The sequence below is a fragment of the Apus apus genome, chromosome 3, assembly GCF_020740795.1.
Source record: "Apus apus isolate bApuApu2 chromosome 3, bApuApu2.pri.cur, whole genome shotgun sequence".
Taxonomy (NCBI): domain Eukaryota; kingdom Metazoa; phylum Chordata; class Aves; order Apodiformes; family Apodidae; genus Apus; species Apus apus.
In genome coordinates, this window is record NC_067284.1 from 33,278,231 (window position 1) to 33,294,243 (window position 16,013).

Below are 16,013 nucleotides of genomic sequence, written 5' to 3' on the forward strand. Positions count from 1 at the left end.
AAGAAACATTAGATCCAATTTGCTGGAGACAGCACCATGGTGTTTTTCTGTTAGCACCTGGAAATCCTCATGCCCTAAAAAGGTGATTAGCTTCACTGCTAACCCTGGGGAAAAGACCAGCAGCTCCCAGTGTCTCCCACTGCAGCAGCAACCCCACTTCCATTACATTAATGATCTTAAAGTCTGGCACAAAGAAAGAGAGCGCCCCTGAGAAGGAATAGGAAAAGGAAGACTAAAGAGCATTTCAACTAAGATTGTCTGTCTAATCAGGCTTTAGGCCAAACTGTCAAGATCATTCCCTGCAAGGGGGTGATATAGGACTCCCCTCTGCACCAGCCTCTCAATTCTACAATCCAAAATGGGATAGCTTTCATCATGTGCACCTCTGTTACTCTATACAAGACTAACACTGTGTGTCAAAAATATCTTTATTTTTTAATTGAAACAGAAGCTGACCAGGTTCCACCTCCATGAAAAAAAAAATAATCACATTTAAAATTGGTTACACTAACAGCTTCCAGTAACACTCGAACAGCACACTACCCACAAAGTAAAACCCAAGATGTTCCAAAGAAATATTCATGTTGTCCTCAAAATATTTGTTACACAGAATACAATCAGGTTTACTGGTTATGACAATTCATAGAATTTCTGCAATGTTTTCTTGAGATGTGTACAGTTCGCTGCTGCAGTGCATGGAATAGCACAGCATGTCATGTGCTATTTCTCCACAAAAAGGCCACTGGAATATCCATCCAACCGCTGTGCAAACTCTCCCAAGAAAAGAAGTTTCCTGAAAATCTCACAGCTCGTCTTTATCCCAGTCATCCAGATCCACATCACTGAGATCAATATCATCTTCAACTGGAAGCTGTGAAACAGAGAAGATTTTGAAGCACCCAGCACCAGCACATCACTGACTTTGAAAGATGCTTACTTCATACCAAGAGTCAAGCTCCCACCTGTCATCTCCTGCGTTCATAAAAACTCAAGTGTATTAAGCACAGGACAAGTGATCAGTCTACATTAGAAGTTTGTTTACCACCTGAAGTAGATCAAGGATTGTAGTCACTTTGTTACAGAAATGCTGAATCTTAAGAACATAATTAATTGCTGTGCTATTTATTACACAGGCTTTACCTTACAAACTTTCTGACATTAAGACTTGGATGGTAAGGTCAGCATGTTGCAGAACCAAAGTCTCCACAACATTTGGGTCTTGAATGCGTACACTGCTGCCTCCCTCACTCAGCACAGATAATAACACATCTCTGCCTCAACGGATTCAGCTTCCAGGTTACATCCTAACAGTTAGGCAGAAGTATCTGCCCACAATGTCAGACAATTAATCTGGTGTTTGGCCTGGTGGCAGGATTTAGATAATGGGAAATCAAACACAACTTGCCACAATCTTTGAAGAACGAATTTTCACATTGTCAGTTCTTAATTACTCTAGCCTATCTCCTCTGAACGTAGCAAATCATCAGCACTTTTAGAGATGGAGCACCTCTTACCTCACCATCTTTACCATCCCAAGGTTCAACTGAGTGAATTTTAGGAAAAGCTCCACCACCCACTGGTGCAGTAGAGCCACGACCAACAGAGAGTTCCCTGAGAAAACAAAACAACAAGGTAAATGTAAGAAATGTCTCCATTCTCCATCCACCTGGAACAGTACCTGCCTCAGACAAAAAAGTCAACTCTGAAATCTCATCTCATGAAGCAAATCTTCCCTGTCTAGAAGCAAAAGCTTTTCAAAATGAGAAGCAGAAAGTGATAGAGCCCTTAAAGCAGCATTGCAAATGTACAACTGGATCCAAGGAGAAACTATGTCAGCTGCACTGATTCCTGTTTCAGCAGTGTAACCATCCTGGACAAATACAGCCCCTTTAGAAGTATGCTGTTTATCACTTGAGGCAACTCCAAAAGGAGTCTATAATTCTACTTCTGGAAGTCAGCTGCAACTGATTCTTGAAATTGCTAGGGGTCTTTTTTTATTGGAGACTAAGCCACCTCCACAGCTTATAATGGGTACAAGGAAACCAGCTTCTATTTTGAGACACTCCATCTTCCACTTGCCAGTTAGGCTTGCTCAAAAAGCCTAACATTAAAATCCTGAAAAGTCAAACCCTTTGCATTCTTTGAGGCAAATTAAGACTGAAAAAACATTCCTCCCTAGGTGGAGTCTACTTTTTCTATTCTTCCCAGTGCTGAATTCCTTACTTTTGGTCACACTGTTGAGACTGCCTATTAGATTACAAAAGCTGCACACAGCAAGCTGAGCTAACAGCCAGCTACACCAACCATAATTGTACTGCTTTCTCTAAGCAGGACAGCTGAGCTGAAGTGTCAAGTAAGAGTATTCTATCAAGTACTGCTCTGTAGTAAGACAATACCAAACCAATGATGCAATACAAGCTGTTAAGTTGGCTGTTGTGTCCTGGAAGCACCATCCACCTTCACCAGGAAAGGCTTCACCAAGATGTATTTTATAGACTAAGAGAATTTGCCAAGTCTGAGAAAGGCAGACATTTCTTTCTCATGCATTAGTATTATTCTTCTTGCAGCTGAATCCTAGATTTTACTTGATTCTCTGAGAACATTCCCTTTTTGGCACTGAGAAGGAAGTCTGATCACTTACACAGGTAAGAATGTAGTGCTGTTTCCCTTAACCCAGCAGAAACAGGGGTCAGTTAATGTGTTTCTTACAGCAAGGTGGGCAGAGTGTTGTATTGGGTTTTGCAATTCTGAGTGCCTGCTGCCATTCTCCAAGCAAGAACATGGAAATAACACTGCTGATGTAAGCTCTCAAAGGCTCTTACACACCTAATGGCAGCTGGTGTTAAACTCAGAAGTAGAGTTCCCAACTCACTTTGACCAGGTTAAGTTGAGATGTTCTGTTTCAGTGCTGCTGCTGCCTTCTGTCCTCTCCATTTCCTTTCCCCATCCAATTCTTCTCACCACTGGCTCTTGCCCAGCTATGCAAGAGGCAGTTTCAGGGAACTTGAGCTGAGCAGAGATACTGACTTTTTGGATGGATTGCTTTAGCTCCCCGTATCAGTTTATCAGATGCCAGGGGAATGGGGAAGGGAAGGGTGGGAGGGTTAAGACAGGACCATACCAAACCAGAAACATGAACAGCAACATACTGCTTTATTAGTTGCAACCCTCACTGCAATAATTCCCTTACTTCAGTGAATGCTTGTCATCTTAAATGTCTTTGAGAGTTAAGAGAAATAAACCCAATCTCATCTGATCCAGGAAAACCTGATTTTATGCTAGAGTCACAGCCCCAGTTACAGAAAGATTGAAGTCACTTGAAAATTTCATACCTGAGAAACTCATTAATCCCTTGTTCACTGAATGATCCTTTCAGAAGAGCAAATTTCATCTTCCGAGCATTAACAGCTGCCATTGCTGGATACCCAAAGCCTCCAATCCCCAAAGAGCTCTCAAGATCTGACTGAGCACCAGCTTCTGTCCACAGCCACCTGGAGAAAAAGATAAAACAGAAAATTAGTAATTAGGATAGGAATTAATTGTTCTGAAGTCAGACATATCTTGCAACCCTGCAGAGTTCAAACCGGGTTATGAACTGCCTTTGACGGTGTCAACTGTTATTGCAGAGTCCCACTCTTGAACCATGTAACAGAAGAAAGTGCCTGCAGGGCAGCCCCATGCTCACAGCCATGGAAAGCTGGATGAGGACAGCCATGAAAGACAGTCCAAGGAAAGAACTGTTACAGATCTGAACAAACCGCTGCACTTCAGCCTACATTAAACAAGGTTTAAAATGGCTCAAGTCACAGATCTAAACATGAGAAAGTACTGCCAAATCTCACGGTAGAGGACTTCTGGCCAAAAACTGCAAGACCAGTATTTCAACTCAGTTCCTCACTGGTCAGGTCTCAGTTGCTCTAATGCTTAAGCAAGTCCCCTGAGGAACCTCTGGAATCAACCAACCTCAGCTGATTTTCCCCCAGATTCTCATGCCATCTTGCCACCTTTTCACAGCAGTCAGTGTGTCAGAACAACTCTTGCTTCCCGGAGATCCTAACCTCCACTTGAAAGTAGGAGGATAAAAGGCAAAGCCCGATGGCCTGCTTCTTTGAGAGCTGGAAACTTGTTAATAAGCTGCAATTTAACCTTTTTTTAAAAAAAAATTCAACAGTCTTACTGACAGACTCACCCACCAGCAAAAGAAATTGGATAAATATGGCCTTAAAGTATTTTAGCATTCAGGACAAGAGTACAAGATGCTTAATCTAAACTCATTAATGCTTAGATATCAGTTGTAAATGCAGAATTCAAGAGGCTGATGAAAAGAAAAAAATAATTAGTTTATTCTAAAGCCACAGCATCTTCTCCTGCAGTACAACAAGTGAAATATCAAGATACACTATCCTGGACAAGGACCAACTCTTATCTGTAGATATGAATCACCATCATACAAATTCTATCCTGGACAAGGTCCAACTCTTATCTGTAGATATGAATCACCATCATACAAATTCTATCCCCTAACATCTAAAAATGCTCACGTCTCCCTAGATGACCAGTGTGCCCTGCCACTTACCCCCACATTTTCTTTTTGTATTTTTCAGCCATTTTTAACATGACATCCAGGTAAGAATTCCTTCCTGAAGCTCCTGTTTGTTAGACAGAATTGGAAAAGTTAAAAAAAACCAAACAACTAAATGCTTTAAGTGACAAATTCATACAGAAGTCTGCTTGCTTGTATGTCTACCTGTGTCAAGAATATGAGGCAGGATAGAAATGATGCAGAGCTGATGAGCATCGCAGGTACTCTTCAAAACATCTTCACTAATTATCTAGAAGAAAGGAGCAGAAAGTCACTGAGACTGACTTGATTACCCAGCTGTGACTGCACTTCCCTTTAACAGCCCATCAATGCCATCCTACAAGGTAGTAAGCATGGAAACAAGTTGACACAAAGGCTTACAACCCTCTCCTACTTCACTGGTCCCCCAACACAAGACTAATTGCAAAGAGTTCGAAGTCTTCTGTTGAGACTTGCAGCAACAGAAAAGCAAGCAGTACCAAATAAAGCTTACAGAGACCACAGTAACATGTCATTTCTTGCTGGACACAGCACACCCAGACCTCTGCATATGCTTGTATTTCATTCATGGTACTGCTAGTACAAGGAGAGCCAGCAGGGTGCAGCATGTGCTGAACAAGAGGACATTTAATCGATATTAACAGAGCAATACCAGTTTTTTGTGATACACCTTAAAAAAGGAATACATTTATCTACATCAGTGGTCTCCAAACTTGGATTGTGCACCCCACCAGTAAAAAAAATTTCTAAGCACACAGCCACAATATATGTTTGTCAATTATATACATGTACTACTGTACTAACATTATGTACACTATATATACAGAAAACAGGCATTTTAAAAGGATTACAAAGACGAAATAAACATTTTAAAATTATTATTAATGGTACTTCTTTTCATCCTACACCTCAACGCATTGTTTTGCATGCACACCACTTTGAAGACAACTGATCATCACTTCAAATCTACCAAAACCAAGCTGAAACTCAGTCACCATACAGAGCGAGGAGTTTTCTGGACAAGCAAGATTAGTCACCATGCAACTCCTAGTGGAAGGCTTACAAATGACAAAATCCCATGCTCTTTTAAGAAAAAAGATGGGGTGCAAAACCAACCTTCTCACTTGTTCCTCAAGAACAGATACCATGTATTCTCAAATACACTGATACCATCCTGACAGTGCCTTCACTGTATCAATTCTGCTAGTTTTTCAGTCAGCAATAAATTCCCAGTAAAAATGAAGTAACAGAAAGCTGAATGATCACTTGTCATCCTTGACTTTCTGCTGTGAGCAAGCACCACTCTTAGGTGTTTTACTTTAAGTTAATACAGTCCTGTAAAAACTGCTGCAAAGGATATGATGGAAAAGCAATTTGAGAAAATGATGTAAAGGTACCTCCAGGAGCTCGGGTGGGGGGGCATTATCAGAAAACAGATCCAGAGCACGAGCAACAATATCAGATCTAGTTCTCCCACCATCATAATCAACAGGGTCCTCTCCTTTCTGGAAGATTTTAATTGTGGGAAATCCACGAATCTGCAAAACAAGTTTAAGCCATCAGCTCAAATAAATCTTACTATTTACAGTGGAAGTTATCAGCTATTCTGATGTGTTCTAGATGAACAGAAAGGGAAGATGCTTACAATCTATATGAATCAAGTCTCACAGCATGTTATGACTGAACTTGAATAATTTTGTAGCTTCTTACTTGTGCAACAATTCAAATTCCATTAACATACACAGAAACACAGTTTCAAGCTTTAGGACTGATTAATCAGTAATGGCTTCATCTGAGTTTACAAGCACAAAACACTGCAGGTTTAAATACCAGGCTGACAATCTTAAGTCCCCATATTTCTTATACATCAGCTTCCCAATTTATCTATGGTATTGACAGCACTGTACCTAAATGCAACAAGCAGGCCTTAAGCTCCTTCTACTACACCTCCAGTAAAATTTGTTCAGTGTTCCTGCTGACTGCCAGCATCTGCAGTTACTGGGAAACTAAACAGCATACTGTAAGCTCCCTGTTCTGTATTAAAGAGTGAGTTCACTTTGGGCCCACAGCATAGCAGGCCTGAGCATTTAATATTACCAGAGTGATCCCCAATAACTGGATCTAGAGATGTACATGTAGATGTGGGTGTTCAGGAGATGCCCAACTAGCATACAAACAGCTTGAAAGAAGAAACCTCTCACTTCAGATGATAAAGCTATAAAAGATCCTATAGAAATAAACAGCCTTTTCATCAGCAATATCCAGATTTATTCCATTTCTCTCACCCCTCTTATTTATAGTTACTGACATTCGGGTATGAATTACTTGTGAAAAAAGTGTCTGCATCACTTAACGTTATTTTTAGTGCAAAACATTTAAGTGGTACCAAATTAAGAAACAGTTCAGTAAGCATTAAAGGGAAATCTGACCTACTAGAGATGGAAAATAAATTGTAACCACTGCAGAGCACACTCACCCCATATCGGCCTGCCAGCATCTGATTGACTGTTGCATCCACTGCAGCCAGCTTTACTTTTCCCTTTGTTTGTTCCTTCACCTCAGTGGCAGCAGCTGCCCATTCTGGTTCCAGGCTGAAAAACAGAAGCTTCTGAGTGCTCTGAGCTCAGAGTTAGCACAAGCATACCAGATTCCATCACTATACAGCATACTTCACTCAGGAAAAAAAAATAAGTTTCTGCTGAGAATGACAGCTAGGTGGATTATTCCAAATGAGATTTAAGTCCTGCATTTGAAGGAATTAAAAGGTCAATATAACTTGTGGATCTAATTACCAACAGTAGTTTTACTGCTAAGGAGGAGTGCAGCTAGAGTAGCACCAAGGTGCCCTGGGCAGAAGCCCGCATATTTTTTGCTAAACACCTTACAGAAAACACTTTTGATATACCAGAGATGCAAGGTCCCTTTTAGGGAATTAAGGGTATTGCACAAGAACAAGCATTAATGGAAACTCAACTGTCAAAGAAAAACCTCATTTACTTTTTGCAGTGCCCACACCACGGGGCATAAAACTCCACCATCCAAACGTCATCGCTATTTATGACCTTCTTATCAAAGCTGTCATCAGTCAGCTCAATCACATCCTTCTTATCTCCACCTCCACTCTCTCGGCTCTGTAAGAAACAAACAGACCCTCACATAAGTAATCAAAACTGGTTTCCTACACAAGCCCTCTCCTTTGTGTCACATTGTACCAAATGGTCTTTATTTGAATAAAATACAAAACCAGGCAGTGTTAGGTCATACAACTTTCCAATTTTAGATCTGGCAATACAAACAGCCTACTCCCAACAGCACTTTCAAGAAACACCAAGTAAACCTTTTACTATAAAATAAATCAGATCAAACTGACAGACAAGGTGATGTGGGAACGCTTCTCCAGTTCTCCATACTCTGATCTGTCCCAAGACAAAGTGCTCTCCAACTCCCCCATCCCACTGTGCCCTGGTTTCCAGGCAAAACAAACATATGAGGGCAATACACACTGAAGGGTACAGTCCAGGGAAGGTGATATACAATGGCCTTCAGTCTGGCCAGCCTGAGGATGTCAGTGTACTTGCTCCATCATTGGGAAACAGTAGTATCAGCCAGAAGGTTTACAATTTACCTTCAGGGAGAAATCCAGCAGGCCAGCTTCAGAACATTACCAAATTAAAAAAGCCTCATCCTTTGAGCTTAGACTAGGACTAGGCAAATGGTACCTCAACCAGTTGGAGAACAGGGCTCATAGGGGCCTCAAAGTTCAAGGAAAGATGCAAAGTCTTGCACCTGGAGAAGAGAGTACACCAGTACATGCTGGGGACTGACTAGTTGGAAAGCAGCTTTTCAGAGAGGGACTCGGGGGTCCTGGTGGACAAGCTGAACATGAGGCAGCAATGCACCCCTGTGGAAAAAGGTGGCCAGCAGCGTTCTGAGCTGCTTTAGGCAGAAAGTTGCTAGCAGGTCTTGCAAGGTGATATTTCCCTTTGTTCAGCACCGTGTGAAACATCTGGAGCGCTGGGTCTAGTTCTGGGCTCCACAGTATAAAAGGCATGCACTCACTGGATCAAGTTCAGCCAAAGGTCACAACTTATTAAGGGCTCTGAGCATTTGACATAGTTGAGAAAACCGAGATTGCTCAGCTGGAAAGAAAGAAGGCTCAGTGTGGATCATACCCATGTATATAAATATCTGAGTGGAGGGGAGCAAAGAAAGCAAAGGCAGACTCTTCTGTGCAATGCCCAGTGACAGGACAAAGTATGTGCAGAGTCTCAGTCCTTGGAGATATTCACAACTTGACAGGACCACAGCCCTGAGCAAACTGCCCTAGTTGACCTTGCACTGGACAGAGGGGCTGGACAGGGCAACCTCCAGAGGTCCCTTCCAACTTCAACTATTCTGTAAACAGGAGTCAGGAGCACAAGCCCTGATCTCCTGTACAGGACAGTCTACAGTCAAAAACAAACCCACACATTCCCTCAAATACCTGTTTCCCAGAACTGTATCCTCCACTTCTGCCACTAAGACGGTCTTTCACCAGGGAGCGAAGGGCACTTAGAGCAGCATCAACAATGGCATCACTTGTCCTGCCACCTGCAACACAGCAAAATGAGTAATCAAAGCATCAAAAGGCCAGTTTAAGGTAGGCCCTGACTTAATTATAAACTTAATACTCCCTCACTCTAAGAATCTTTCAGGAGAAGCAGGACTGGTCTATGAGTGATATGACACTAGTGGTGGGACATCACTGACTTAAAACACAAGCAGCAGGATTCACTTCACTTTAACTACCAACCTTACCTGATGGGGGGTGACTGTGGCAAGCTCCCAGTAAACAGGAAGAATGGAATAATTCTTTGGAACTGCCTATCAATCTCCATCAACTACAAACTGCAGGTAGGACTGTTCCCCCATGCTCAGACATGCACAATTTGGTCAAACAAGTCCTGCCCATCTGAGTTACTACAAGCACTAGACAGCAAGGAAACACCACGCAAGACAGCATTAAGTTACCATAAATACTGTGTTCAGGGAAGTCTGGACATGAAACACAAGAAACAGCATCACATTTACCCTGATAATCTTCTGCTTTGTTTTTGTTAGTTCCAAATATCTTGATAGTTGGAAATCCTCTGACTCCATACTGTCCACCCAAGGACTGATGCTTATCTGCATCTACTGCCCCTACTTTCACTACACCCTGCAGAAAGAAAAACAAAAACTAGGATAAGACTTCTATAGTGATTTAAGACATTTTATATTCTGTGACTGCTGGAGAAAGTGTTATTAGAAGGGTAAGAAAACAGTCACCAGAAAAAAGGTGTTATTCTCCCCAAAAGAACTTAACTACAGACCACCACGTGTCCATTTCTTTCTTCATGCTGACAAACTAAATTTCAAATTGTTCAGGGGTTATTTTTCCTTGGTTGGTTTTTTTTTGTTGTTTTGTTGTTCATATTGTTTTGTTTTTTAAGAAGGGGGATATATTTTACCTACGCAAGAGAACAGCAAATCACTACATAACCTAGCTTTCTGTAATGTAAAAACACTCATCACCAACACCTTACAAAGCTGTTTTCAAATATTCAGTTCATGCTGTTCCTGTACTTTGAAGGCAAGTAACAGGACAGTGAGGAAGAAAGAAGAAACATGCTATTTTGGTGGATGGCTGGATTTTAATGTCTTCTGGTGTTGCTAAAAGCAGACCAGGAAAAAAGTAACAGGAATTCACAAGGACAGAGTTGACTTGCTTCCTATACAATTGAATGGCTTCTTTTAAAAATAAAAACCCTTACTTTTTAAGTACCCCTGATTGGTTACTTTTCTGGCTAGACACGTACAATTATAGGGATATGGTTTTGAGTGATCAAATCCCACCTCCATGTTCCCAAGCCAGATGACAAACAGCCAAACTCTCTTCTATTCACTGCCAAACACATTTGAAGTGTTAAACTTACTTTCAATGCTGTGGCTGCTTTCTTCCACTCAGGGGTTAGTCTTTGACAATGACCACACCTTTTAGAAAAAACAAGAACCAAAAACAATTACTGTCATTCAGATCTGACAACTATTTCACAAAGTAGAGTTAGCAATTGGGTTAGCAATTACAGAACACTCACAGCAAGCAACCTGTAGGAGAGCTAAGATCTACTAATGATAAGGGGAAGAGGCTATGCCACATCATCATCAGACTCCTGAAGAAAAAACCTCCACATGTATTATATAAGTGCACACAAAAACATATCTCTCAAAAGCTGCCTGGCTTTCTTAACACAGAGGTAAACATGAGCACCAAAATCCAGATTTGCACACACATTAGTCTGCTTGTTTCAAGCTAAAATGCAGCTGTGACAAGGACTCAAAAATTCATTCTAGGGATAACTTCTTAATTAGAAAGAATTTGTGTCACACCATCTCCTTCCTGGAGCTGTCTAAGGGAGGAGATCAAAAGCTGAATGCCAAAAAGTGCAGAAACACAGTATCACAAATCTACAGGGAAAGAGGAGCTGCCAATTTACTTACTTCACTGCCATTGTTCAGTAAAGCTTCCCATTGCCTGTAATGTTCCAAGACTAGCAGCTTTAGAAGAGGCACAGCAAGCTCTCCCCCAAACCTCTCTGCCCAGATGCACTAAGGCTGTTGCAATGAAAGGCTGTTTTCTGCAGAAGGGGAAGCATTGGACGGCAATAGCAGAGGATTTGTGTAAAGAAGGAATATCCCTCAGAGAATTTACATGGAAGATGAAGAGCCTCCACGCTCAGGACAAGAGCAGGATGGCAGACAGAAGTACTAAATTAGGATGCACAAAGCCAGTATTTCTCAATGAAAATTGGAAAGTTTAAGTGTGAATTCATATCTGTGCTTTCACATTAGAACCAGGCTCTGAAAGACACAAGTCAGGGGCCTTCTCAATTACCTACTGCACTCTGATCAGTCATTTTTAATACTAATTTCAGTAGGAAAACTGAAGCAGTAAAATGGCATGTAAGGCTTTACTATTACATTCTATTTGCCAACTTAAAGCTAACTCCTGCCTTTTTTCTTCATGAGGATATTTAAAACAGGAATTCCAACTACAGCTGTTTTGCTAGTCATGAGGCCATCAAACCAGTAACTGTGCTGCCAACGACTGAATGGTATCCTGGACTGATCAGCACCAGATTCCTATGCTGCTACTCCAAGAAAAGAGCAAGCAAGTATGCAGCTGTAATTCTTACCATGGGGCATAGAACTCCACAAGCCACAGGCTCTCGCTCTGAATGACCTCCCTGTTGAAGTTAGTTGGTGTCAGCTCTATCACATCATCGCTGGCCGAGTACAAACCGTTAACCGCCAGGAATAACGTGCAGCTCACTGTGCCTAGAACAAAAAGCAAAGTAATTACCACTCCGGCAGAACATTTATGGCTCTCCCGTTGCCATGGCTAAATCATCTCCCTTCCCACCACAGAGCAGGAAAAAACCCCCAAAAAAGGAAGGGGATTCTAGCCTGACCAGACAAAAAGGAAGTTGAGACAACATACATGTATTCACTCTCCACTTAAATCACTCCGCAGGAACATAAAATGTATTTTCTGTGCCTAAACCTAGCTAGAGTTAGGCGACTCCTGCTATGGCTTTCCAGAGAGTATTTTGTCAAAGCTGCAACAGCGACTGCTACTGGTAGCAGATCAGCAGAATTTCCAGGCAGATACCCACAATCAGCTACATTTTATTTCAGTTCTTACACACAGAAACGAACTAAATTGCCAACACCTCCTGCACAGGAGACAAACCCATCTTTCATAGGATCACATAATGTGGGACTGTCCCAACTAGTCGCAGCTACACTAACTTTAGGGCCAACACTTGATGCACTGGTCGAGTAAGGAGCTTCTTCATTCTTGGTCATGAGGACCTTAATCTACCACTGATTTGTCTCCAGTGAGAGACTGGTGAACAAGAGCTAAATCTCTATGGTTAGCAACTCAAGCACTCTTGAAATGCTAAAACCAACAAAATATTATTACAAGCTACAACAAAATCGCTTTTTCTTAAGAAAGAATTAATACTTCTGAATCTTACTATTGCTTGAGACTTTGCACATATAACCTCATAATCCTTCCTTCTACCTAGTTGGACAGATTAAGAGATGACATGTTACATGACGTGTAAGAAAATCCACACAGCAAAAGACTTTTCTTCATTCACCAAAGACTGAGGGGAGTAAAAGTTCAGACGTCAAAGTCAGAACCAGGCAAAAAAATAGTTGGCTTTGCTGCAAGTGATTAACAGCTTGCATAGGAAGCTGCACATTCTCTCTCAAGACGGAATGTGAGAGGAAGCTACAGCTTGGTGATGCAGAAACTCTGCAGGACACGGTGCACAGGCTGCACAGCATCACCTACGCTTCATCAGTCCCACTCGTGAAAAGCCAGTTTCATTACACATACTCTGCAGGTGAGAGAAGCTGACAGAAATAAAACCTTTCTGGTTGCTCAAACAGAAATCAGGACCAAATTGTCAACTGCAATCCGGCAGCATCCTGTATCACAGCACTCCTCCTCCTGACAGCTTCTTCTAGCCCTCAGACTCAAAACCTTTCTTCTGGGGCGATCCCACTTGGTTCCCACCACCAGATTTAGACGTTAGATTGGCTCTCTCCCTTCAGAGTGCGCACACACAAACAGCACTTCATCAGCACTGATCAACTGACTCCCAGGGCCACCCGTGGCTGTCGCGGCATGTTACAGCGACCTACAGTAGCTGCTGCTGCTGGGGTAGAGTAAGAAAACAAGGAGGGAAAAAGCTATTTGAATGTAACAGTCACTCTCCAGAGAGACACCCTTCTCTAGATGGAATGAGACCGTGGGATTGAAATCACCCTATTTTGGCATCACCTAAAGAGATGTCTGGCAGAATACATTCAGAAGCTGAGCAGAGGTCACTCAGCCATTTCTGCCACTTCACGTAGAGAAGTTCTAGCTTCTGCAAAGGCACCTGCTGAAGAGAACTCACGAAAGAAAGCACAGAGTGAAATTCAGCTAGTCATGTATCCCTGCATTATTTTTTTTAAACTATGACTCATGAACTGGTGGCATAATTTTCCTTTCTACAGTGAAACATTCAAGGTTTAATTCATTTTTAGAAAATTAAAAGGTCGTTTTCCTACAACCATCTAAGACAGGAAAATACAAATCTGTCCTTGGCATTAAGGCAAAAAAACCCCAACCAACAACCAACCCTACCCCATAATCTGACTTCTAAAGTAGACTTCTAATATAAGCAAGTGACATAGTCAGGACCGTTGCTAAACCGAAGTATCACTAGTCCTTATCGAGCAGCTACGTTTTAACTCTAAAGATCTGTTGGTTCTGTGAACTTCCCCCTTAAAACGCCCGCTGTGGGGAAGCTCCCGCAGCCCCGCACCGGAGCAGCAGCCTGCCCGCTCCGCCCGCCGCCGCCTCCGCAGAGGGCTCCGAGAAGGACCACTCAACGGAGCTACCGATCCATCCAGCCCAGAGACCCACCGGGCGGGGGGAGGGGACGCACAACTCCCCACGCACTCCTCCCTTTGTCTTCGATCACCGGATTCTGACCGGCCCCAGAGCACCAGATCCCGGCCCAGGGCAGCCAGGCAAGTCAAACAGCACCGCTCACCGGGAAGCCAGGCGGTTTTTTCATGAGGGCGGGAGACAAGCACCGTTTCCTTTCGGTTTTTTGCTGCTGGGATCTTTAGGCCACCCCACCTGAGCTACTGGGGGGGCTCGGTACTTCCCCGCACCCCCCCCCCGCCTGCCACCGCGCCTCGGGCGGGAGCGCGACCACGGGCACTGCCCCCCGCCCCGCCGCCCGGGGCAGCACCCCCGAGCCCTCCCGCGGAGGCCGCCGCACCGAGCCCGCACCGAGCCCGCACCTACCAGCCCCCCGCCCCAGCCCCCTCCCGCTTCCATCGGCCCACACCCCCCACGGGGCCCGGGAGGGGCCACGCCACGCCAGCCCCGGCCGGCCACGCAGCCCCCCGCTCCCTCCCCGCCGCCCGCCCGCGGCCGCCCCGCAAGGCTCCTACCCCACCACAGCCGGCCGGCGGCGCGCGCCCCCATGGCTGCCCCGCTCCCTCGGCCGCCGCTCCCGCAGCCCGCCCCGCCCCGCCCCGCGCCCACGCGCCGCGCCGTGGCCGGCGCCCATTGGCGGTGCCGGCGCTCGCGCACAGGTGACAGCCAATAGGGGGCGGCCGCGTCAGTCGCTGCGGGGCGCGGGGGCGGGAGCTGCGGGGCGGGGCGCGGCGGGGGGAGGCGGGGCCGGGGGGCCCTGCGGGCCGGAGCGGGGCCTCGGGCGGGACCGGGGGTTGCTGCGGGCAGGAGGGTGGGGGGTGGGGAGTTGCTGGTGAGCGTCGTCAGCGGGCGTCCCCCGCGAAGGCCACGCAGCCTGCCCGCAGCGAGCAGCCTGCCCGGGCTCTGGCTCAGCCGGTGTCCTCAGCCCCGCCCCACCTGGCTGCGTTGGGAGTTGCCTGGGCCTGGGCTGAAAGTTCGCAGGCCTTGCAGAAGGGGGAAGGCAGGCAGGCCGGTTTCCAGTTGCTGTTTGTTTGTTTGTTCTCTGTTTCTAGTGCCTTTAAGTGCAAACCAGGTCTCGAGGAGCTGGCAGTCCTAAGGGGTGTCCTGGTCAGAAGTGGGGCGGGCGAAGAGATGCAGAACAACTTGGCTTGCAAGCTTGCACGTGGAAGCAGAAGTTGGCCTAGCTGCGTCTGCCGTAGGCCAAGGACATGGAAGCAGGGCGAGGGAAGGGCTGGTGCGTGCTCTGCAAGTGCTGTTGAAATCTGGAGAACCTGCGTGCATCCGAGACTTGCGAAGTTCGGGTCCAGCAGCACATGATGTAAATGGCCGTTTTGTATGAAAAATAAGCATCCCACTTCAAAACCTCTTAAAACCGACTCGTTCTGAATGTTGATTGTTCCTCCCCAATGATTGCACACTGCAGGAGGATACTAGAGCTTGGGACTGTGCTGTTGGTGGGCAGAGATCCAGACTAAAGCTTTTGCAGAGCTAGGATTCAGCAATTGGAGATGTGAATCTTTAGTAGTAGCTGGACTTAGAGTACTATTGAAATACAAAGTTTCAGCAGTTGGATCTGGAGTGGTCTAAATAGTCCGCTCTTCCACACATCCATTATTTCACACTCAAAATTAGCACTTTTTCAATACTTAAGTCCTGCTTTTTAAGAGAATGAAATTTTTAGCATGGTAGTGAGAACAGGCAGCCATTTTCATACACAAGTTCTTTCAGCAATGGAGAAACAGGGATGCATGAAATAAAAGGTTTAATCAGAATTACTACAAAATATGGACATCTTGGTATTTCCATCTGTAAAAGGGCAGCCTGCTGAGCAGTCAGATGAAAGGTTGTGATTATTCCTTTTTCTCAGATAAAACAAACCTCACCTCTTACTTCACTGACTCC

General features: G+C 44.5%; 1 protein-coding gene across 1 annotated transcript; it reads right to left on the reverse strand.

Moving 5' to 3' along the window:
- Positions 1-410: 410 nt before the first annotated feature.
- On the reverse strand, positions 411-14,699 carry PDIA6 (protein disulfide isomerase family A member 6). The gene is made up of 13 exons (XM_051614725.1): positions 14,627-14,699; positions 11,797-11,938; positions 10,537-10,594; positions 9,653-9,779; positions 9,066-9,172; positions 7,580-7,713; positions 7,059-7,173; positions 5,980-6,120; positions 4,748-4,832; positions 4,577-4,649; positions 3,333-3,491; positions 1,515-1,611; positions 411-871 (listed from the first exon to the last, which is right to left on the reverse strand). Exons 1-13 carry the CDS (start codon positions 14,658-14,660, stop codon positions 803-805), a joined length of 1,341 nt encoding a protein of 446 aa, XP_051470685.1. The 5' UTR covers positions 14,661-14,699; the 3' UTR covers positions 411-802.
- Positions 14,700-16,013: the final 1,314 nt, after the last annotated feature.